This window comes from Herpailurus yagouaroundi, unplaced genomic scaffold, assembly GCF_014898765.1.
Source record: "Herpailurus yagouaroundi ecotype Mexico unplaced genomic scaffold, PumYag 77, whole genome shotgun sequence".
NCBI classification, from domain to species: domain Eukaryota; kingdom Metazoa; phylum Chordata; class Mammalia; order Carnivora; family Felidae; genus Herpailurus; species Herpailurus yagouaroundi.
The window spans coordinates 34912906-34934576 of record NW_024412388.1 but is presented as its reverse complement, the minus strand read 5'-3'; the positions used below and the strand labels follow the sequence as shown (position 1 = coordinate 34934576).

General features: G+C 46.9%; 1 protein-coding gene across 9 annotated transcripts in view; it reads left to right on the top strand.

Annotated features, from left to right (window-relative positions):
- Positions 1-21671, top strand: part of ERI3 (ERI1 exoribonuclease family member 3) — a 128387-nt gene that overhangs the window by 60101 nt on the left and 46615 nt on the right. For 8 of the 9 annotated variants that reach the window (XM_040469983.1, XM_040469985.1, XM_040469986.1 and 5 more), the window contains one exon: positions 6222-6294. The exons of the other annotated variant lie outside the window; for it this stretch is intronic. In XM_040469983.1, the coding sequence (XP_040325917.1) occupies positions 6222-6294 (73 nt within the window). The remainder of the gene's footprint in view (positions 1-6221; positions 6295-21671) is intronic. 9 annotated transcript variants of the gene reach the window in all.

The window sequence follows — 21671 nt, the reverse complement described above, 5'->3', positions numbered from 1 at the left end:
TGGGACAGAGAGAGACAGAGCATGAACGGGGGAGGGGCAGAGAGGGAGACACAGAATCGGAAACAGGCTCCAGGCTCTGAGCCATCAGCCCAGAGCCTGACGCGGGGCTCGAACTCACGGACCGCGAGATCGTGACCTGGCTGAAGTCGGACGCTTAACCGACTGCGCCACCCAGGCACCCTACACCTGGCTTTTTTAGCCTTGTCATTGTCATCAGTGCTGCCATTGGCTTCCTCAGTTTCAGCACAACTGTGTGTGTGTGTCTGTCTGCCTGTCTGGGTGGCAGAGAGGGGTTACTGGACACCCCTCTAAAAACCCTGGACATCTCAGGGTAGAGAGTAAAGCCAGAATGCTGCTTCTATCTGTAGACTGAAGTGTATTCTTGAACTGACCAGGATCATCTCTAATGTGATCACCTTCTACAACCCCTCCCCCTGGCCTCCATCCTTAACCCCACCCTACACTCTATCCTGTAGGCTTCTAGGAGGGGTTGCTGGCGTGGGGCTGCTGTCTCAGGCAGCACCTTTGTCTCCCTTCCTGACCTTGCTGATCCCTGCATTGCCTGAAAGCACTGAGGGCTCAGCCTGCCGGGGGTGGCCCAGGCCGTGTCTTCTGCCATGGTGCATCTTGCAGGTGAGACAGAAACTAGCCAGCTTTAATAAGTAGGAGGCTTGAGCATTAATTTTTTATACATCAGCGGTGGCCAAGTGAGTGAATTCAATTATGAGTCTGCTTTCTGTCCACCCTCCTCCCCCCAGTGTGGTGGTTCACAGCAGAGACTAAGGAACCTGTTGAAATGAGAAACCCCTATTTCCTAGCTTGACCCCCTCACTAATTCGGGTTAAATTGCCACGCTATTGCAGTGGTGACACATTGTGCCTGCCTCTGTTTGTACAAGAGGATGTGGTGGGGGAGGAAGGACCAATTTGCGCAGAGATAAAGGTGTCGCGGCAGATAACTAACGTCCCAGCCTTACACCCGCTCTCATTGTAGCTCAATTTGCTCCGTGTGGAAGCCCAGCCTTCCCTTCTTTCTTGCTTCCCTCCCCTTGCTCATATTTTACCTCGATGCCACAGTGTAATGATGCCCTGCGTAGTGGGGGAGGAGATAGGCACCTCTGGCTGACAGCCCTTCCCGATAACCAAATTCCAGCCCATCCATCACTAGCTACTCTCCTCAACTTGAGGAAAAGTGATCTTGAAAGGCGGGCCGTTTATCACCCAGGGTCTGTTTATCTCCTCTGGTGGGGGGAACGGAAACAGGAGAGACAAAGAGCTGTGTCCCCAGCCAAGTGCTGCCTTGGCTGGGATAGTCTGCTGGTGCTGGGTGCAGACTCTTCACACTGGCTGTGGAGTCTCTGACTAGGTGCACCTCCCAGGCTGGGACCCAGTGGGAATGGGACCTTTCCTGAGGTCTAGGAAACCTGGCAGTTCTGAAACACAGGACAGCCAGCAACAACATTGTGCACGCATGTTCGTTTCAGAATGGGCAAGCATAGAAACCCAACATGGCCATGAGCCCCACTGCCCCTCATAGGTGTCCCTTTGGCAGGAGCATACATCTGGCTGATTGCTGGGTCTGTTGGCCTACTCCTTGCCCAGACTGGGCCTTCTATCCCTCCATGGTGCAACTGTGACTTTGAAGAAGACCGAACCTTTCTCCCTACTCTTTCCTTTGCTCCTCAGTACTCTCCTTTTCCTACATATCAGATGGGACAAAATAGTTCGCCCTTGCAGGTGAACTGTATGTGCATCCTCAAGTTTTTGGACACCAGGATTGACAGCCTACATCACTTCAAGATCCGGGTCTCATGGCTTTCACAGAGAGGCAGAAAGGGATCCACATATGGCTCCAGATTCAGCTGGCCTCCTGCTCTTTAAGGGCTCGAGTGTGCTAAAACTGAGAGTGACATAGATCTCCCTGATTTGGAGTTGCCCCTAAGATTTACAGAGAGAGAAAAGCACAGAAGGAAGAGTGTGCATAAACTTTGCCAGCACTGGTGCCTGCATTCCTGCTGCTCCTGGCTGATGGTGTCTGTCAGTCTGTCGCTCAGACCTCCGTGGATGCTGCTGGCCTCCTCAACTCAAGCCTAGCAGTTCTAGTAGAGCCCCCCAGCTCTGCTCCAGCTAATCTTCAAAGCTGAGCTCCTGTTCACAATGGCTTCATCCTGCCCCTACCCATTAGCGAGGGTGGTGTTCCCTTAATGAGCTAGTCCCCTGCCTTGGCTGGCGCCGAGCTGGTCACACCTGTTTGCCATCAGGGCTGTCTGGGCCCAGCCCAAGCACTGGGCTGCAGGTGGTGGGGGTGGATGAGGGGTGGGTAGGGAGGGCCGGGTTCCTTGTGCTTTGTGCCCTATGCTTTTGCGGGGGGGGGGGGGGGGGAGTTTCCTGCACCCCTCTTCCTCCCACACTCTTTTCTTTCTAAGTGGAGGAAGGCTCTCTGCTTTCTTCTTTGTTATTTAGAAGGAGTAGGAAGGGAACTTGAGAAAAACCCCATCTTTTCTAACTCCTGCCTGGATGGAGTAGCAAGGAGCTAGTCAGGCATCTTTGAGGAGGGTTTGATGTTCTGTTTTGATGACCCTAGGGGCCCACTGTGATGAGAGCAGTGTCACATGGTGAATGCTGAAGACGGAGCCCCTCTCTAGCCCTAGGTCTGATAGTACTTGGAAACTGATTATATCCCTCAGTTTAGAGCCCACGGCAGGGCTGGGGGCCCTTCCTTAAAGGGGGCCCCTTACGTTCGTGAAGCTGAAGGAAGTTTTGATTTGGTTGAAAAAATCTCATTCCTTTTTATGGCCTGGACATAATTGGCTCTTTTCTATTGGCCATCGGTGATGTCATTCCGACCCTCATAAAGAAGGGGAAATCACACCTGTGGACTCGGTGCATAAAATTTCATTGGGCAACAGTAATAAGCATGGCCAGATGATGTTTGGGCAGTTGAGGAGCTCTGTGCCCAGTGATTCCAGCTGCATGGAGACCTGGGCACCATAAACCTGCCTGCACGTTCATGCCCGCAGGCTAGTCCAGGGCCCACTGCCAGTGGCTCTTTTCCTGGGATCAGTATCTGGTGGGAACTCAGTATTCAGACCCTTTGTGCCAGGGGGACTTTTGCCCTTTTACTTTCCAAATTAGTGGAACCATGTACCCACTGGTACCCACTGATCCTAGCCTTAGGCTCCTAAGAACCTTGGACCCAGGTGTGACCTTGAGCAGTAACCACCATGCTGTCTGCCTCTCTAAAGCCCCAAACCTTGCCTTTCCAGGGACTGTAAAGAACTCTGAGCACATGTGCATGACTGATACCTTGTACAGTCAGAAGGCTGAGATCCCATTTCTAGTTCTCCCTTGGCTTGTTGTGTGATCGAGCAAATCCTTTTCTTCTTTGGACGTCAGTTTCCTATTTTATGTAGGAGATGGCTACTACTCTGACCTACCTTTCTCACAGGGTTTCTCTTGGTGTTCTCTAAGCTGGGTAGGGTTCTGTCTTAGAAATGTGTAGCTGTCTTCCCGTGAAACTCCCATCTGGAATTTCAAGTTCTGGCATATGGCTCTGTGGCTCTGTGAAGATGGGCCTGGACCTGCTACATTTCTACTGCTCATGTCCTGGAGTCACAGGGCTAGGACCACCCACAGACTGGAGGACTCAACAACCTGAATGCCTGTGAGTCTGCAAACTTCATGTGTATCTGCAAGTGACTAGAGCCTGGGTGAGAATTATAGTCCCATCCTCCTCTGCTTCAGTCAGCCATGGGATACAGATAGCACTCAGGGTTGCTGCTGAGCCATATCTGAGGCTGACTATCCAGCCTGACAGTCTGTCTAGTCTGTCTTAGATGTAGCCCCTCTGGTACAGATCCTCCCCCTAGAAGATCAGGCAAGATCCTACTGTGCTAGACCCTTCCTACCTGGGTAGAAATGTCTACCTTTGAAATCTTGCTGAAGAGGGAGCCTCCTACTCACCCTGCTGCCAGGGCTAGCCCAGCCAATAGGACTCCTGATCCATGTCATCTAAAAGAATGGGGACACTGGGAATGGCTAAGGGTGAATATGATAGGTGGCCCGATTCTTGCTTTTTCCTGGCCAGACCTCTTGACCTGTTCCTTTGCAGATTCTGCTGCTTCTGGTTGCCCCGTTCACTCACAGGCCTTAATGTGATTTTTCAAAAATAGCTGAGCTCAGCAAGCATTTTCACAAATAACAAGATAAGAACACAAAAGAAAAATTGAAGGAAATAAGAAAGTTATCCAAACAATATAGTTCTCCTTAGGCAACCACATTTTAGCTCCTAAGGCTATCTTTCATCTTTCAAAAACCTTGCTGGGGCGCCTGGGTGGCTCAGTCAGTTGGGCATCCGACTTCGGCTTGGGTCATGATCTCGTGGTCTGTGAGTTCAAGCCCCGCGTCAGGCTCTGTGCTGACAGTTCGGAGCCTGGAGCCTGCTTCGAATTCTGTCTCCCTCTCTCTCTGACCGTCCCCCACTCATGTTTGGTCTCTCTCTCTCTCTCTCTCTCTCTCTCTCAAAAATAAACAAACATTAAAAAATTTTAGAATTGAGGGAGTCCAAAATTAGAGCTGGCTGCTGCGTGTAGTGGGTTCCATGTGTGTGACAATGGTCTTGATTTCCATTTTAGCTCAGTAGAACTTATGAGACATTAATCTGGGCCATCTCCCACCATACTCTTCCCTGCTCTCTCATCTACTCTCATGGCTTTAATTTCATTTAAATTACATTAATGATTCAGCAATTTATATCTCCAATCCAGACCTCTCCTCAAAGTGGATATCCAGCTGCCCCTTTAGATGTCATCCCACTGCCACGTGTCTCCTAAACACTTTGAACTCAGTAGATATTGAGTGCTTGCCATGTGCCATGCATGTATGTAAAACTGCATTTCCAAACTTGTGCCTCCTTCTGTGGTATTTGGAGGTGAAGTAGTAAGCAGTCACTGTGATTTAGGCAGAGAATTTAAAAACAGTAATAAAAATGATGATTAAATACTGGTCTGCTCTGGGTGTCAGATATCCTCTCTATGCCCCTGCCTCGTTCTTTGTGTCTGATTCTGAGTAGAGTGAAACCAGCCAAGCCATAAGCCTTTGAATTGGGCTCTACCACTTCTCATTGGGCCTTGCATCCCACTTGATGGCCAAGGCCTCCTTTATGTCTCTTCTGTCTGTTCCTTGCTTGTTACCTCTACAGCTGTTGTCTAGTCTCTGAGTTACTACCCAGCTTTTTTAGTGTATTGTTTTTGCTGGCCCCAGAAAAATCTATGTAAATCACAACTATTCAGAGCCTCTCTATTGCCTATGGCCAAGTTTAGCAAGAAAGTTCTGTGATCTTTCCCAGCTAATATTTTTGGTGTCTTCCTCCATCTTTTCATGTACCCTAGTGCTCCAACTTAAGGCTGTTTAGTCTATTTCTTTTATTGTCCATTCCATTGAACAAATTGTGAGCCCCTTATAGGCAGTGGCTAAGTCTTAACTTTTTGAGCTTTAAGTGCCTGTTTATTATTAAACATCAGTAAATGGTTGAATGGATTTACGTGGGTAAACATTATATCTAGAGGGAAAGACCATTTATAAATTATAATTTAAAGAAAAAATAACAGGCTCTTGGTTTAAATTCTGAGCTCTTACCTTTTGCATGGTTTGCTCTATCTGCAGAAAGCCTATTGCTAGAGACTTAAGGGTGAACTGAAGCCCCTGTCTAGCCAGCTCCACGTGTTCCTTTTCTCTCTCCTCTTGTCTTATATCCCTGCCTCTCTGTTGTAACAAAACAGCTACACCCTGGTGCATTGGAAAGAACATGGGCTTTGGGGTGAAACAGACCTGGGTTCGTTTCTTGGCACTGTCATTTTTTAGCTTTGGGACCTTAGGTAACCCCTCTGAATCTCATTTTCTCATCTGTAAAATGTAGGCAACAATAGCTACCTCATAACGTCGTTCTGAAGAATCATGTGAAACTGTAAGTAAGATCCTTAGCATATTGTAGGCCATCAGAAAATAGTAGCTGCTTGTATTTTGTATAGAGTCTCCCAAGTTTTCACATTTAGATCTGGAGCCCAGTGTCTAGGGTGCTAGAGGTGGGCAGCCTTTCTTGGGCAGGGTAGGACCCGTGACTAATGGGGTAGCCTTCTGAGGTCTATTTGCATTTCCTAGATTCCGACTCCATGCCTGGGACAATGGGTGTGCCCAACTTGTTCTCTTTTCCCTTTCTTGTAGGCTCCCAGGTCAGTGCCAGTACTTGGGCTTGCCAGTGGCGGACTACTTCAAGCAGTGGATTAATCTGAAAAAGGTACTGTGTCTGAGCCCCACTCTGGTGCTTCCTCTGGGTTTCCTGTGCATCAGATCCTGTCCCCTCTTGCTTTCTTTACACATCTCTATTCTCTTTTTGTTGTCATCGCTTTCCTTTTCTTTCTGTTCTTCTCTTTTCTCAACGTCCTTCCTTCCTCTTCCCTAGTTAATATGCACTGTAAGGTTGTGGCCCTTTCTGGGAGTGGGGAGTTGCTTGGGGACCAGGCTGAGGGGTAGAGTATGATACTGCCCTATATGGCGTCATCCAGGTATGCAGAGAAGTCCCAGTGAAGGGAATTTTCCAGATTCTTGCTCAAAACTAAATCACTGAGATGAGCTACATTTCCTTTAGGAGAGATGTGGCACTAGCTAAGCCTTTGGGAAAGTATACTTATTTGATGTGGTCATGAGTGTGGTCTCTGACCCTCCTGAGTGGCCCTGGTATCTCCATGTGGTTGGGAGGTAGAGTTGGTTCAGGCTGGCTGTGGTCCTGCCTATCCCCGGCAGAACCTTGGTCATGTGAGAAGGACTGTGCACAATAGAGCCCAGTTCCCTTTGAATTTGAGGAAGGAGACTGACACTAATACAACACCAAGTATCTGGGGAGTGGGTGCTGGGGCTGTGGGCTGGGAGAAACCCTGTGTAGCTATGAAGTTAGGGCCTGGCAGAGGTTGAATTACCCAGAAAACTACTTTCCTAGTGTGTGCTACACTAGGTAAGCAGAAGAAAGAAGGTACAGGAATAGACTCCCAAGATCTCTGCTCTGTTGGCATCCTTTCTCCAGGAGGCCCAGTCCACTAGGGAAACTCACACCCATAAATCCTTCTGATGTAAGGACAACAGCCCTGAACGCCTCAGGGACCCCATGTTGCTGGTTAGCTTAGTGACTCCCAGGAAATCAGAGAAGAGAGAACACACCAAAGATCAGAGTAGTGGCTCCCAGGGGGCCTTAGAGAAGAGAGAAGCCAGTGAAGGGTAAAACTAGGTATTGTGAGGATTTGGGTCTTGAACTGGGCGTTCAAGGAAGGTGGAATATGGGTCTGAAGAGAAGACTTTCCAGCAGGAGGAACAGCATTCTTTTGGTGTGTGTATGGGCTGGAGCTAAGTGAGCATGTGGAGGAACAGTAGAAGAGAATGACCTTGGACTTAGTTCCATAGGTCTCAGGGCAGCCATTCTTTGTGGCAACATTGTGAACTCCTTTGCTTTCCCCTGGTACTCAGGTCCTTCACACCTGGTCCTTGGCTTGTTTGTATTTTGACACTTACCCACCTCTCCAGCTGATCTCTCTTGGGCCTGAGCAGCAGCTACTTACTAACTTCCATCTTTGGCTGAGGGGACCAGGCTCTGTCCTACCTTCAGGTCTTGGCCTGTGGCCTTATCTTTGTCTGAAGTGCCCCCTAGTCATTTTCATTGGGCACATTCCCTCTTCTTGAAGATTCAGCTCAGGTATCACCTCTTCTGGGAAGCTCAGCAGTCAGTCTTTTATCTTGAGACTCCTTGACCCTTTGGATACCTGTGATCTTTGAGTGTTGAAACTGAGTCCAAATATGTTTCCTTGTAGACATGTCCATCTGGAGCATAGAGACTGAGGCTGGCTCCTTTCTGTGTCTGCAGTAGCCAGGTCAGTGGTGGGTACAGAGTATGTGCTCAGTGAATAGTTGCTGGCTGGCTGACTGATCTTTGAGAGCTGGCTCCACAGAGGCCCTCTCATGCAGGGCTTGGCGGGCTATGCATGAAGGTGTGGCTAGGCCTGTGCTCCTGAAGATAGCGTGCCAGCTGTCAGAGTGCATCTGAGGCTGCTTGCTGGCCTCAGCAAATGCAATGTGAAGGCCCGGCCAGGCAAGGCAGGCGCTGACCTGAACAATTGCTCTGTGAAGTTCACTAGACTTTTTGGTGTCTGGATAGCTCCCTGCCTCCAGGTTCCTTGGCAGAGAGGCAGGAAAACAGCCGACCCGTGTGTTAACATTGCCACTCAGGGCTACCTTGATGCTGCTGGGGTTGGAGGCAGGCTGTCCTGAGCCTGTTCCGCTTGGTTCTCTGCCAGACTGTGCTGAGCCATAGAGGAGGAAATGGGTACAAGTGGAAACTGGACTCCGTTCCCAGTTGGCCTTGTGATTGCTTCTTGGTAGGTCAACTGAGCAGGTCTAGGAAAAATAAGAGTGGCATGAGGAGAGTGGCAATAGAGGGGTCTAACCCCTTCTTCTCAGCCCTCTAGCCATATCATGTTCCAGCTGTGCCACAGGATCCAGCAGGAAAGATGACTTAATTACAAACTCTGGGCCAGTCCTTGTGAGCAGCCATTCAGGACAGAGAGGCTGCAGGTCTGACCTTTATACTACATGAGTTAGTACAGGCCACACAAAGATTCCTGCTCCCTTAAAAAGAGTAACAATAAGAGTAAGCCAGAGAGGGCATTGCCAGGGTTGCATGGGTACTATGCAGTGTATTATTCTATGCTTTCTTTCCTCCTGTGTGACCCAGGCCCTGGCTGTCTACAGGGCCCTCTCCTGTACTTGATCTTACTCTTTCCTCCCTACTTTCCTTCCTTCCCCTCTCCGGCTTAACTCCAACAGCGGAACTTTGCTCGTGGAAAAAGTAGGGACGGTCTTGGTCACCAAGACTTGCCCAGTGAGTGAACTGGGACTGAATTCACTATCCCCATTTCCGAAGGCCTCTCCTGTCCAGAAATGGTGTGCATTGCATCAGGAAAGAACAGTTTTTCAGCAGCCAGGTTTCCACATCTCCCTCCTCCACCTACTTCCCCTGTAGCAGAGTGGAGCAAGCCAATGTTTGCTGACATTTGGAGTGTCATTGAATGATCTTATACTCTTATTGAACTGTCAGCTTAGAGAAGACTTGGGGCCCTGCTCCCAGCTCCCTCCAGGAGGTCAGAGCTGTCACTGAGGAGCCAGAAGAATACACACACACATACACACACACGCATGCACGCATTCACATGTTTACTCATGTGAATGAATATACCCAAGCAGGCATACCCAAAATTGTATGTATGTTTCCATTCATACAAATGGGTGTGTATATATATTCACATAGTCACCTTCAGAAATAACATGGCAATATACACAGGTACAAATACACTTATACATTCCTATTCATAAAGCATTAAGACACATGCATATGTATATATAAACATACCCATCTTCATCAGTAAACACATATTCTTGAGCGCCCTCTGTGTTCTAGGTACTGTACCAGGCCTGGAGATATAACAGAAAAGATGGATATTAAATAATTCTAATTGTGTTGTAAGTCCTGAGTCGTGTTGTCATTTGATAAGGGGGCCTGATTTAGGGGTCACAGTCAGTGAATGGTTTCCTGAGGAAGGGTGTCTCAGCTGAGATCTGAAGGATGAGTAGGAATTAGCTAAGCATGTGGCAAGGCCCTGAGATAAGGAGAAGCCTGGCAGCTTCATGGGACTAGAATGTAAGTGCCACGAGAATGGAGAATTTTTGTCTCCTCTGTTCACTGTTCTGTCCTGATCACTTTTTTTAATGTTTATTTATTTATTTTGAGAGAGAGAGAGAGAGTGCACGCAAGTGGTGGTGGGTCAGAGAGAGAATCCCAACAGGCTATGTGCTATCAGCACAGTGCCCAACATAGGGCTCGAACCCACAAACTGTGAGATCATGACCTGAGCTGAAGTCAGGAGTCGGATGCTTAACCGACTGAGCCACTCAGGCACCCCTGTCCTCATCACTTTGAAAAGTTCCTGGCACACAGTAGATGTTTAGTCATTATTTGTTGAATGAATGATAGTCTGGAGCATAGTGAGTGTGAGGAAGAGAGGAGAGTTGCATGGGATGAAACTAGAGGAGGAGGCAGGGGCTTGTAGGTCACACTTTAGATTTTGATCCTTATCCTTAGGGTAATAGGAAACTATTAAAGGACACTAAACATAAGAAAGGTATCATCTGATTTGCATTTTGAAAAAGCTCTTTCTGGATACAGTATAGAGAGTGCTAAGAGTTGATATGGGGGGATCAGTACTGGTTTCTCTTAATGGGGTTATAGTTGGCATGTTAGGATGGCAAATCATTGTATGGGCAACATTGCTGAACTTGTAGCATCTCTGTTCCCCCAGTTCACTGAATGCTAGTAGTGCCTTTCACCAAGTCATTGTGACAACCAAAAACATTCCCTCCCTGCCATGTACACATACATTTCCAGGGGCCTAGACAGGGGTGGGAATGGGGAGGCACTGTCCCCTAGGTGAGAACCACAGAATTAGACCATTACTATATAGTCCAGGTGAAAGTTGATAATTATTGGGATTAAACTTATAGCAGTGGAAATGTAGAGACATGGATTGGTTTTACAGTGTTAAATGGTATAGTCAGTTCTGCTATAGTGCAACATAGACCTTTTTAAGAATCACCATGCTATGAAAAGTTGTAAGAAAAAGTTGCAATAAAAATGGGGTTAGGAGCATAATACTCAGAAACTTCATCAGTGACATATGAAAAAGATAGGAATCTAAAAAAAATGGTAGCATAATTTTACACATGTTAAATGGTTAAGAAATACATAAATACTACAATAAATATGGCACTCTACCTTGAAAAAACCCCGAGGTTTGCTTGGCAGTGGGCATGAGAAAGGTTGCAACTTGGGAGTTACTATGAAGTGGTGGAAAGAGAGTTCTCTGGAATCAGTTGGAAAGTTGTAGCCAGATGGATGCAGTGTATAATACATGTGGCAATCTAGGAAGCTGCTATCTGTTTGAAGTGTAAGCATGTGTATATTTTGCATATTCTTACACAGCTCTCTTTAGGTGGGTATACTTTCCTGTGTTTATCTTTATAGCTTATGGACAAAATCACACATAAACAAATGCAAAATTTGCATTATGCTCAACTGTTTACTAATACATTGCATTGGAGTGAATTTGCTCTTTCAAAACCAGTATTATAGCAAAACTGACTATACAGTAGATACAAAATGGTGATTGATTGGCTGTGAAGGTTGATGATGGAAGAGGAAACCACAGTGACTCTAAGGTTTATGATTTGAGGAACTGGATGAATTGGAATGAATGTACTGATGTCATGGAAGAAGGAGAAGTTTATAGATTAAAAGAGAAGACGAATTGGGACATGCAGAGTTTAGATGCTTTTCAGACATTCTTGTGAAGCTGTTGAGGCGGTAGTTGAATATAAAGATATGGGATTCAGGGATAAGGTCTGGCTAAGAGGTACAGATTCAGGGGATCTCTTGGTGGATGAGTGATCATTGAAGCCATGGGAGTGGAGTATACAGGGTGGGAAGAGAGAAAAGCCAAGAATGAGCACTGAGAGATACCTACACTTGATAGATAGAGGAGGAAGAATCAGACATAGAGAAGAAGGAGTGGTCACCGATAGCAGTGGTAAAAGTTCTTGTTTATTGATCGCATCTTGTGTGCTAGACCTGTATTGTCCGGTATAATTGCCACATTTTTCATTTTATTTCAGTTTCATTAACTTAAATGTAACTACACTTTCTTGAAGTACTTTGAAGTATATTTAGAACAACCTGGGTTGGTGAATTTACGTTTTCAACTGTTAACTGTTTAAAATCTAAATACAGATCTAGTATTTCTGATGATGATTTAGCATTTGAATTGAGATGTATTGTAAGTGTCAATTGCACACTTAAATACACAACAGTTCATTAATTTTTATACTGATTACTTGTTGAAATGATTATCTGTTATTTGCATATCTCTATTTTTCACGTTTAAGGTTGAGAAAACAGGCACGTAGTGTTGATGAAACTTGCTCAGTGTCCCACGACATGGCAGAGGTAGAACTTAAATTTAGTTTTGCTTGACTCTTTGTGCTAAGGAGAGTAAACAGGGTAAAAAGGAGAGAGTAAAGAGTGATAGAGAAGAGGTAGACCAGGAGAGTGTGGTGCCACAGAAACCACAGAAAGAAAGAGTTGTCAGGACAAGGGGACTGGTCATCTCTCAGAGAGCCGCATAACAGAAAGACTGAAATACAAGCACCAGACTGAGACACAAGGACCTTGGTGACCTTGGTGAAAACGCTTAATGGTGTAAGAGGGACAGGAGCCAAATTGGAGTGAATTGGGGAGTAAATGAGGTGACAGAGAAATTTTAACCTTTTTAGAAATGTGGCTTTGAAGGAGAGAGAAAGGACAAGCACCATGAGGGGGCAAGTGTGGGGTTGAGGCAGGTGGCACGTTTTAAGATGGGAGACATGTGCTTGTTTGTAGGCACTCTTAGAGAGGAAAGTTTGAAAATATAGGAGTGAGAGATGTTGAGAGAAGATGGGATGGAGGAAACGATGGTATGGAAACTGGCTGTCTGCAGGAGGAAGGACCCCCTTGTCTTGTGAGGGGGAAGGAGAAGATGGATGCGGTAGATGCAGAAGGTTGGCAGAATTGATGGCAAGTTGAAGTAGTTCCCATCTGATGGCTTTTATTTTTCTCTGTGAAGTAGATGAGTCATTTGCTGGTAACTAATAACAGAGGACTGGGAAGGTTTGTAGAAAGTCAGAAGGATTGCTGTAGTTTTAGTAAAGGAAAGAAGTGTGAGCCGACTTGAGAAGTATAGTAGGATTTCTAGGCAGTGTTGAGAGTCCCATCTAGGTTGATGGCATTAATTCCTAGTGGAACCACTCCGTTCAGTTGTAGGACTTTTCTTTAGCAGAGCTCCGCTGCCTGTCTGTAGGGATGCCGAGAGCATACATTTAGATTCATCCGGGGTGGAGACTTTCCCAAGAAGTGTGATGAAAGGAACAAAGGAGTTGTTGAAGATACTGCCAGGATGAACTATGATATCTCAGCTGGATACCGAGGAAAGACAAAATAGCAGGGGGCCTGACGGATATGGAAAAAGTAGCTGGGTCCCTGTACGACGACGAGGAAAGGTGTATCGGGTGTAGTCGAGCATGCCACATGGAAAGATAAGAGATTATGATTAGAGTAGGCTATCTGAATTAGTGATTTCAGAGATGGGGCAGTTCTTGGTGTTGGCAGGTTCCAAGGTGTGCCCGTGGGAGTGAGTAGCTAAGATTGGGTGGAGGAAAATGTTAGTGCAAATAAGAGGTCAAGAAATGGATAACTCAGATGAGACTTCCATACGGAAGTGAGTATGTGTATGCACACATGCACGCATAATGTATACATTCTCACTGCATATGCATGGACACATAGGGATAAGTATATATGCAAATATATGCCTCCACGTATACATATATAGTTCATGCGCATTCAGACCAAACCATGCAAGTGCATGCATATACAGTCACATTTGGTCTGGAATTCCCCCCGGGCCTGTTCAGGTGGGCTTTTGGGAAAGCAGGCAGACAGTCTTAGAAGGATTCTGAGTCGGTCCTGGCAGACAGGGCTCAGCCAGTCATGCTCAGAAGTTGTAGGGAGGGGTCACCTAGAATTTAACAGACCCGGATATACCAGGTATGGTGCTTGCTGCTCTACTTTTCCTCTGCCATCTGTGCTATCTACCTGGTTGTAATTTCTGGGTGCTCTGAAGAGGATGGGGTGGGGACCAGCTGTGAAAGAGAGAATAAGGAGGAGGAGACCTTCTTGGATCCCTCCAAAAAGGAGAAGCATTCCTCCAAGAAGCCTTTCTGTCTCCCCCACCCCCCTCCCCTGAGAGCAGACAGCAGGAAAAACTGCTGAAGGGAAGGTTGGTGTCTACGATTGAGTGCGACTTTTCCTGACCTTGGAGCATTCAGAGTCCCAATCAGTGCAGTAATAAATTAAGGGCTTATGGAGGAATAAATTCTTGGCCTTAATGAAGTTCTTTGCTGGGGGCCATAGGCAGGTCAGCAGGTCGGGATGATGCAGATTGGAGGCTCCAGCGAGTGGGCTCAGTCAGCTGGGAAGCCATCAGGAGTGAACAGATCTGAAAGTCTGTTGGTCAGGTCACTATTTTGGAGCCAAGAGGATAAAGCTGGTCAAGTTATAGGCAGCTTGACAGAGGCTAGGACTCTTTATGGAATGGTGGCTACATGGTGCCAGCTGTAGAACCCCTCCATTGGGGCTATTCAGAAGCTAATTTGCAAAAAACAAGAACAGAAAACCCCCGAAAACCAAGAGAGGGGTGTGGAGGTCTGGAGTCCCTACAAGGTGTTTGTTTTTATTTTGGAGGGCGAGAGGGCTATAACAAGACACATGCTTCCGGACCAGTAATGGTCAGAAGCAGACAGACCATGGCCAGGTCTTTGGCATCATCCAAAGTACAGAGCATTGTCCATGGGACAATTATGGGCCGCTATCCTAGTGGGAGAGCCCGCTCTCAGCCAGGTAGATCAGGGCCTCTAGCTGTCTTTGGGAAGAAATATGTGTACAGAGGACAGGACACAGAGCACCAGGTATAAATGAGGGAGAGGTGAGGACACAAGCATGGGACAAAGAGAGGTGAGTGGGAGAGCAGCCTGGAGTGCTTGCTGCTGGATTTGATGCTCAGGTCCCGGAGGGGCTGGTCTTGGGGGCTAGAGGCACATGGATTGTAGAGCCAAAACTAGAACCCAGGCCTCAAGACTTCACATCCTGAGCTCTTTCTCCTTTCTTCCTGCCCTCTGCAACATCTGCCCTTGGGAGTGAGCTCTTGGGATATAGTTAGGGTAGCAGGGGGAATAGTGCTGTATTTGGAATCAGGGGCAGCTGGAGCTAGAGAGAATGTCTCCTTTCTTATCTCCCTGCCCCCATGGTGTAGTGCCCTGCCTGGCTTTTCCTTTAAATATGTCTTACAGCTGTCTGAACTCTGAAATTTCTTTCACTCCTTCCCTCGCCTTGTTAACATGTGTTGCCTTTGGGGTAATCAGGGAAAAAATATTATGTCCTTTTACAATTACCGGGTTTTGGAATATTAAAATGTCTCGCTGCATCGGCACTGTTATTTTGATTGGTATTCTAACCTTTGACTAGCCCATAAAGCGCGCCGCTCCTGAAGCCAATATTGCAGGACTGAAATTTAATTCCGAAATGATTCCAGATAATAGGGAGACAGATAATATATGCATGAAGGATATTATGTTTGGACTAACTGCAGCAGGGCCAGGGCTGGGGAGCTGAATAATAGCCCAGAGTGAGTTATAATCTGTGGGACAGAAATGCCTTACTGTCAGGGCCAGGAGAGGAACTCTTAAATCAAAGGCACAGGAAAGGGTGGGATTGCAGTGTGCTTGTTTTGACAGGAAGAGCACTGGAGCCAAGTGGGTAGGTATGGAAGGCTGTGGCCCATCCCTTCTCTTGAGCAAAGTACCCAAGGCCCTGGATGAAGTATCTCACTGCAGCATCCCTATCTTTGTATCTCCTGTCCCTCTAACATTCTCGCCATATCAAACTTCTTGCCATTCTTCCAGTATACTCTTCAAAGGGACTGTTTTCGCTTCCCTTTGCTCATTCTGTTGCCTTTGCTTACATTGCCTTCCCCCCCTTTTTTTGGTGCATTGGGAAAACTCCTGTTCATCCTTCAAAACCCTCTTCTGTGAAGGCTTCTCTGACGTTCTCCCACCCCTGGTAGAAATAGTCAATCACCTTTGTATGGTTTCAGTACTTTTTATAATGAGTGTATCACATCCACTTGTAATTATCTGCTTCCATGTTTGTATTTCCTGCTAGAGTGAACTCTTTGGGGTCTACATGGCATCTATCTCTGTATTTCGAGTACTCAGCACTGGACTTGGTACACACTAGGTATCAACAAGAACTAACTGAACTCACACTGAATACAGGGCTGGACTAATGAGCTCCAGAGTCCAGATGCCTATTCCCCTGCCAGATTTCTCAAACAAATAGGCTTAAGGAGGTTAAGTAACTCGCCCAAGGGCACGTAGCCAGGAAGAGGTAAAGCTAGGATTTGAACCCTACTAGGAGTATTCTTTTCCCCAGACCATATATCTTAGGCAGGTGGGCAGTGAAGGAGTTGGAGGCCAGGGCTGGAAAGACAGAAACCCACTAACCTGACTCCTTCCTTTCATAGCTCAGGACTTGAGTCCTCTTTGCTAGAGATGGCATTGGTTCTTAACATTCATGTGTCACAGGTCCTGGGGTATTGTGCCTCCTGTTACTGCTAATGACCTTTGGACAATTATTCCACACAAAGACACTTCTCTACTGTGCATTTGTAACTAAGGATCAGGAAAGTACCTTAAGAAAGGTGCCTACTTGTGGTTTTGGAGAGCTCTTAGGGAGGTAGGCAGGCAGAGTACATGGAGCTCTTAGTTATGTCAGAAAACTTCACGGACATTCCCTTCCCCCTTCAGCACTTGGTGGAACTTGTGTTTGGGTGTTTAGAGATAAGATAAGGGAAGTACATAATAAAAAAGCTACAGTGAATTTGGTTGGCTTTCAAGTGGATTTGTATTTTGTTAATTACAACACTGTCTGCATAAACCTGCGTAAATTAGTGGTATGGCTATATGTGAGCTATGCCCTTCACTTAGTCTTCAGGTGGTGCTTGGTGTGTACACCGGCCCCTGGGGATGTAGCTCATAGGCTGGAGACCGTTAATGCAAGAGAGAGAACTTTAGAACCAGACGAGTCTGGCTCAAACTTCTAACATTGCTACCAGCTAGCTGTGTGACCTGGAGCAAACTCCTTAACCTCTCTGAACCTACAAAAGATCTGACTAATACCTGACACACAGAATGTAGACTCTGGAGTCCAGGAGGCATGATTTAGAATCTTGACTGCATTTAACTGGCTGTGGGGTTTTGGGAAAATTACTTCTTTCAGCTTCAGTATCATTCTTTGTAGAAGAGGAAAAACAGTACCCATTCTTAGAGTTGTCTTGGGCCTCTGCTCTTCCCCTGTCCTCGTACTGACCACCAGGACTGATGTGACTAGGCTATAGGGGTGAAGGAGAGAGGAGTGCAAGGTAGATATAGAAGACTTTGTGTGTAGGAGCTAGGAAAAAGAGGTTCCCCCGGCAGAATTTGCGTGAGCACCAGCGAGGAAGAGCCTCATGCCATCTGTGGACTAGCTTACCCTTAGTGTGAAGGTAGTGAGCAGAGTTGACCATCTCATGTTCTTGACTCCAGCTGCCATCAGCATGGCTGCTGTCCAGTGGAGTGCAAAGTCACACTTACCTTCAGACAGTTCTTGGCTCTGTATGACCTTAGACAAGCTACTTGCTTTTTCAGAACCTTGGTTTCCTCCTTTGTACAGTAGAGATAATTAATAATAATGAAGTAGTAACTGCTCTAAATGCTTTATATGAAGTCACTCACTAATTCTCAGTTCTGTGAGATAAGTAGTATTATTAGCATCTTACAGATGAGGAAACTGACATACAGACAGGTAAAGAACCTTTCACAAGGTTCAGCAGCTAGTGAGTGATGGAACAGGTACCCGAGTCTAGGCAGTAGACTCCAGATACAGTGCTCTTATTGCTCTTGTTGCCTCCAGTGCAGAGGAGAGAGGTGTATCTCCTCTGGGCTGTAGGAGAGAAAGTCAACAAAGATTTCACTGAAACATTTGACTTGGGCCGTGAAAGTTTTCAGGAGACAGGGTGGGAAGGGCACTCCAGGCGGAGGGAGCAGTATAAACAAAGGCTGGGAGGGGTGTGGCAGCTTGCTGGATTGGAGAACTGTGTACCGTAGTTTTCAGGTTTTTTAAGCTACTGATATGGGCCCACCGTGTATATGCCTTCTCCCAGAGAAATGAGAGCAAGCTAGCACAGTAAAGTACCATTGCCCGATGTCTAGATGGAGACAGCCTAAGCCGCCTTCTAAGAATGGGGCAGTCACTCCAGAAAACTGCCATGTTCGTGTCCATGTGAGGGAAGAAAGAACCTATGGGCCCAGGATAGCAGGGAGGGAAAGAGGGCACCATGCCTTGTAGCATTTTTGGCGCTGGGCAGTCCAACACTGCTGTGCCAGAAGACCTCCACATCCTTACGGCAAAACATGGCAAATTGCAAATGTGAAGAATCCATTAGGTCATGTTTGTAAAGCTTTTAGAAAAGTGCTGACACTTGGTGTGTGGGTGAGTAACCAGCACACTCTTGGCCAGGGAGCTAGCCCACCTTGTTCTGCATCCCCGGTAAGAGTGGCCACAAGGGGAAATGGAGCAGATGAAGCATTCAGCTCATGGCAGCTGGGGTCCTCAGTGAAGTTCCCTGCCGCTGCTTCAAGTCGACCTCTACTCTGGAATGCTTGCAATGTCCTTCATGGCAGGTCTTTGCAACAAGGCCCGCTGCGTGATCTGTCTGCCTCTTGCTGATTGCTGCTCAGAGTCTGCGCCCTGTCAAGTGAGGCTGCCTCTTTCTCCTGGTCCCACCGTGGGCCTTCCTCTGTCTTTCTCTTGTGTCCTTGAGGAGGTGAATTCTGAGAACAAGAGAGTGCGTGAGCTCTCCTGGGTCTGTTTGGGGCTTGGATTTAAGCGTAGGCATCCTGACTATAGAGCCGGTACTCTCTTTTTTTATATTTTTTTAATGTTTATTTATTTTTGAGAGAGAGAAAGAGCAAAGGAGGAGCAGAGAGAGGGGGAGACACAGAATCCAAAGCAGGCTCCAGGCTCTAAGTTGTCAACACAGAGCCCGACGTGGGGCTTGAACTCAGGAACCATGAGATCATGACCTGAGCTGAAGTTGGATGTTTAATTGACTGAGCCACCCAGGCACCCCTAGAGCCTATACTCTAACCCTTGGGCTAGCTTCTAGGGCCCAGAGTAGCCCAAGGTCAACACCTCTTGGTTATTTTGTGTGGCCTGGTCTGTCCTTGTGCAGGACCACGAGCCACTTGAGAATAGGGACTAGATCTCATTCTTGAATCCACCAGAATTCCCAATCCACAGAATCAGACAAGCAGAGGGGATGTCAGGAATAAGTAGAGGCATAGAGATACTGTGGAAGAGCTGAGGGCAGTTGGGGAGAGAGGTGAGGCGAGGGAGAGGTTGACCCGTTAACACTCAGTGTTAAGTCTGAGAGAAGTAAAGGAACCATGAGTTACTCTGCCTTCTCCCAGGCTTTTGTTTTGTTTCATTTTTTTCTTTTTGTATTTTGTTTTGTTGTTGTTGTTATTGTTACTGCTTCTCTGGACCCTGGAACCCAGAAGGAGTTACAGAAAAGGAGAGGAAAGGACAAAGAGACTTGTTTGAAGGCAGGAGTCACAGCCCTGCCTCCCTTCTCCTTCCCACATTGCCCTGCTGCCACTCTGGGAAGCAGACCTCATCTGTCAGTATCTATAATAGAGCACCAGCATTTTGAGCCCCACTTGGTGCCAGTCTCTGTGCTAGGTGCTTTACACACTTATTACATTTCATCTTCACAGCTACTCAGCAAGGAGGGAGCTGTTGTCCCTGTTTTATGGGTGCTGAAATGGAGACTAAGAAGCTTGCTCAAGGCCACATGACCAGGATGTAAATTCAGGTTTTCTCCTTTCCTGGCTTCTTTCTTGTCACTTGTCCCATAGCAGATACCACCTGAAGGCAGTTCCTCTGGTCTGGCCTGGTTGGAGCAGGAGGCTGAGGCAAACGCATACCAGCCATTACTAGTTGTATGGTCAATGAAAGTCAGTGATTGGGGAAGGATAGGGATTGGCCTCACACTCCAGGTCTCTTGGGAGTGACACCTATTTAATGGGGATCTGTCTGTGTGTGTGTATGAGGGTGCACCCAGGTGTAAATGGATGTCTATTTGTGTTTTTAAAAGTGTATTTCAGGAGATCCTGGGTGGCTCAGTTGGTTAAGCATCTGAGTCTTGATTTCTGCTCAGGTCATGATGTGATAGTTCTGAGATTGAGCCCCACTTTGGGCTCTGCGCTAACAGTGCAGAGCCTGCTTGGAATTCTTTCTCTCCCTCTTTGTCTCTTTCTCTCAAAATAAATAAATAAATAAACTTAAAAAAAAAATGAAGTGTATTTCTCCATGTAGGAGCTTTCTGTGTCCACTCAGGTATTTGCACATGCCCACATCTAGGAATATGGGTAAGGGTGTATGTATGGAGTCTGTGGAAATATGTACCTACCTGGAGGTGGGCAGATGAGGCCCTCATCTCCAGAGAACCGCACAGTACAACACAAAGAACCCTGAGCTGAACTTGAAGCTGGAAGATAAAAGATACGGGCTCTGGTGTTGGGTCACTTGCCTTTTCTGAGCCTTAGGTTTCCTCATCTAACAAATAAGGGAGCTGGACGAGGCCATCTCTTCTACCTTTGCCATTCTGAGAGCACTCATGGTACCTTAGGTTTCCTCTTGTTTGTTCTCAGGAGAAAATGAGACAGATGTAAGGAAGGTGAGAGAAGTTCCCCTTAAACCTTTATCTACTTTGATCTTGAGCCTTGGGACTACTCCACTATCCCATTGGGAAAAGTTAAAGGTCCGGGGAATGCAGAGCATTGCCTGGCATCAGGTCAGGAGAACTGGGGCTCAGATAATGAAGAAGGGTTTGGATAGCTGGTCCTGTCACAGTTTGGGGTGGCCTGGACTAGACTGAATGGCATTGAGGCTTTGGGCTTCTCCGTGAGAATATGGGGTGAGGCAAAACTTGTTGTCTCACTGCTTCTTTAGGCCTCTCACTATCCTAAAGGCAGGGTGAAGCACAGACCCTTCTTTTGGCCTTAAGTCCCCTCTGTTGATTGTCAAGGCAGGTGCAGAGTGAAGGTCACCTGGAGACCAGAACAAGTAGCTGGACATATGTTCACATTCATATGGGACTGTGCTGGTTCAGCCCAAGGTCTTTGTGTTAGCTCTGTTGGCCTGCTGTCAGCTCTCTTGGGGGAAGACTGGATGCTAATTTTCCCTGGCTGATTCCTCAAAGCTGATTTGGGTGGCTCCCAGATATGGGACCTTTGGCTGTCTCAGTCTTCAGATGGAGTTATAGCCAAGGTTTTGCCTATTCTGTCCCATGAATTAGCCGTCAGTTCCCTGAAATTTCTCAATTTGGCTGGGGTCACTAGAGAGGGAATGGGCACTGGGGACTCATAGTGCAGTGTCCTTAGTGCTGGTTAGGACATCTGTCTGTAGGTTGATCAGCCTGGACCTAGGCCTCAGGTAGCCAGTGACTTGTGCTCTGCCTGTACCAGGACCTCTAAATTCACATTCAACCACCAGTCACTCAATAAAGCCCTGTGCATCGGGGCATTTAGACTCCGAGATGAATCAGGTCTAGTCTACCTATACAGAGCTCCGGGTCTAGCAGGGAAGATGGGTGGGTCAAGGCAAATGGGAAAAAGTACAATAGAGGTAATTAGGTATAGTAATAGGACTTGTGTGTTTAGGTGTGTTTTTAAAAATAATTTATTTTGAATTCAACTTTGTCCTGAGTTAGAATTCACAAAAGAGAAGAGTCCCTGTAAGCATGTTTTTGTGCTTATATGTCCCCTGCCTGTGTGATTTGATAAGCTCAGAGCTACTCAGATGAGCTAGTCCTGGCTGTAGCCAGGCCA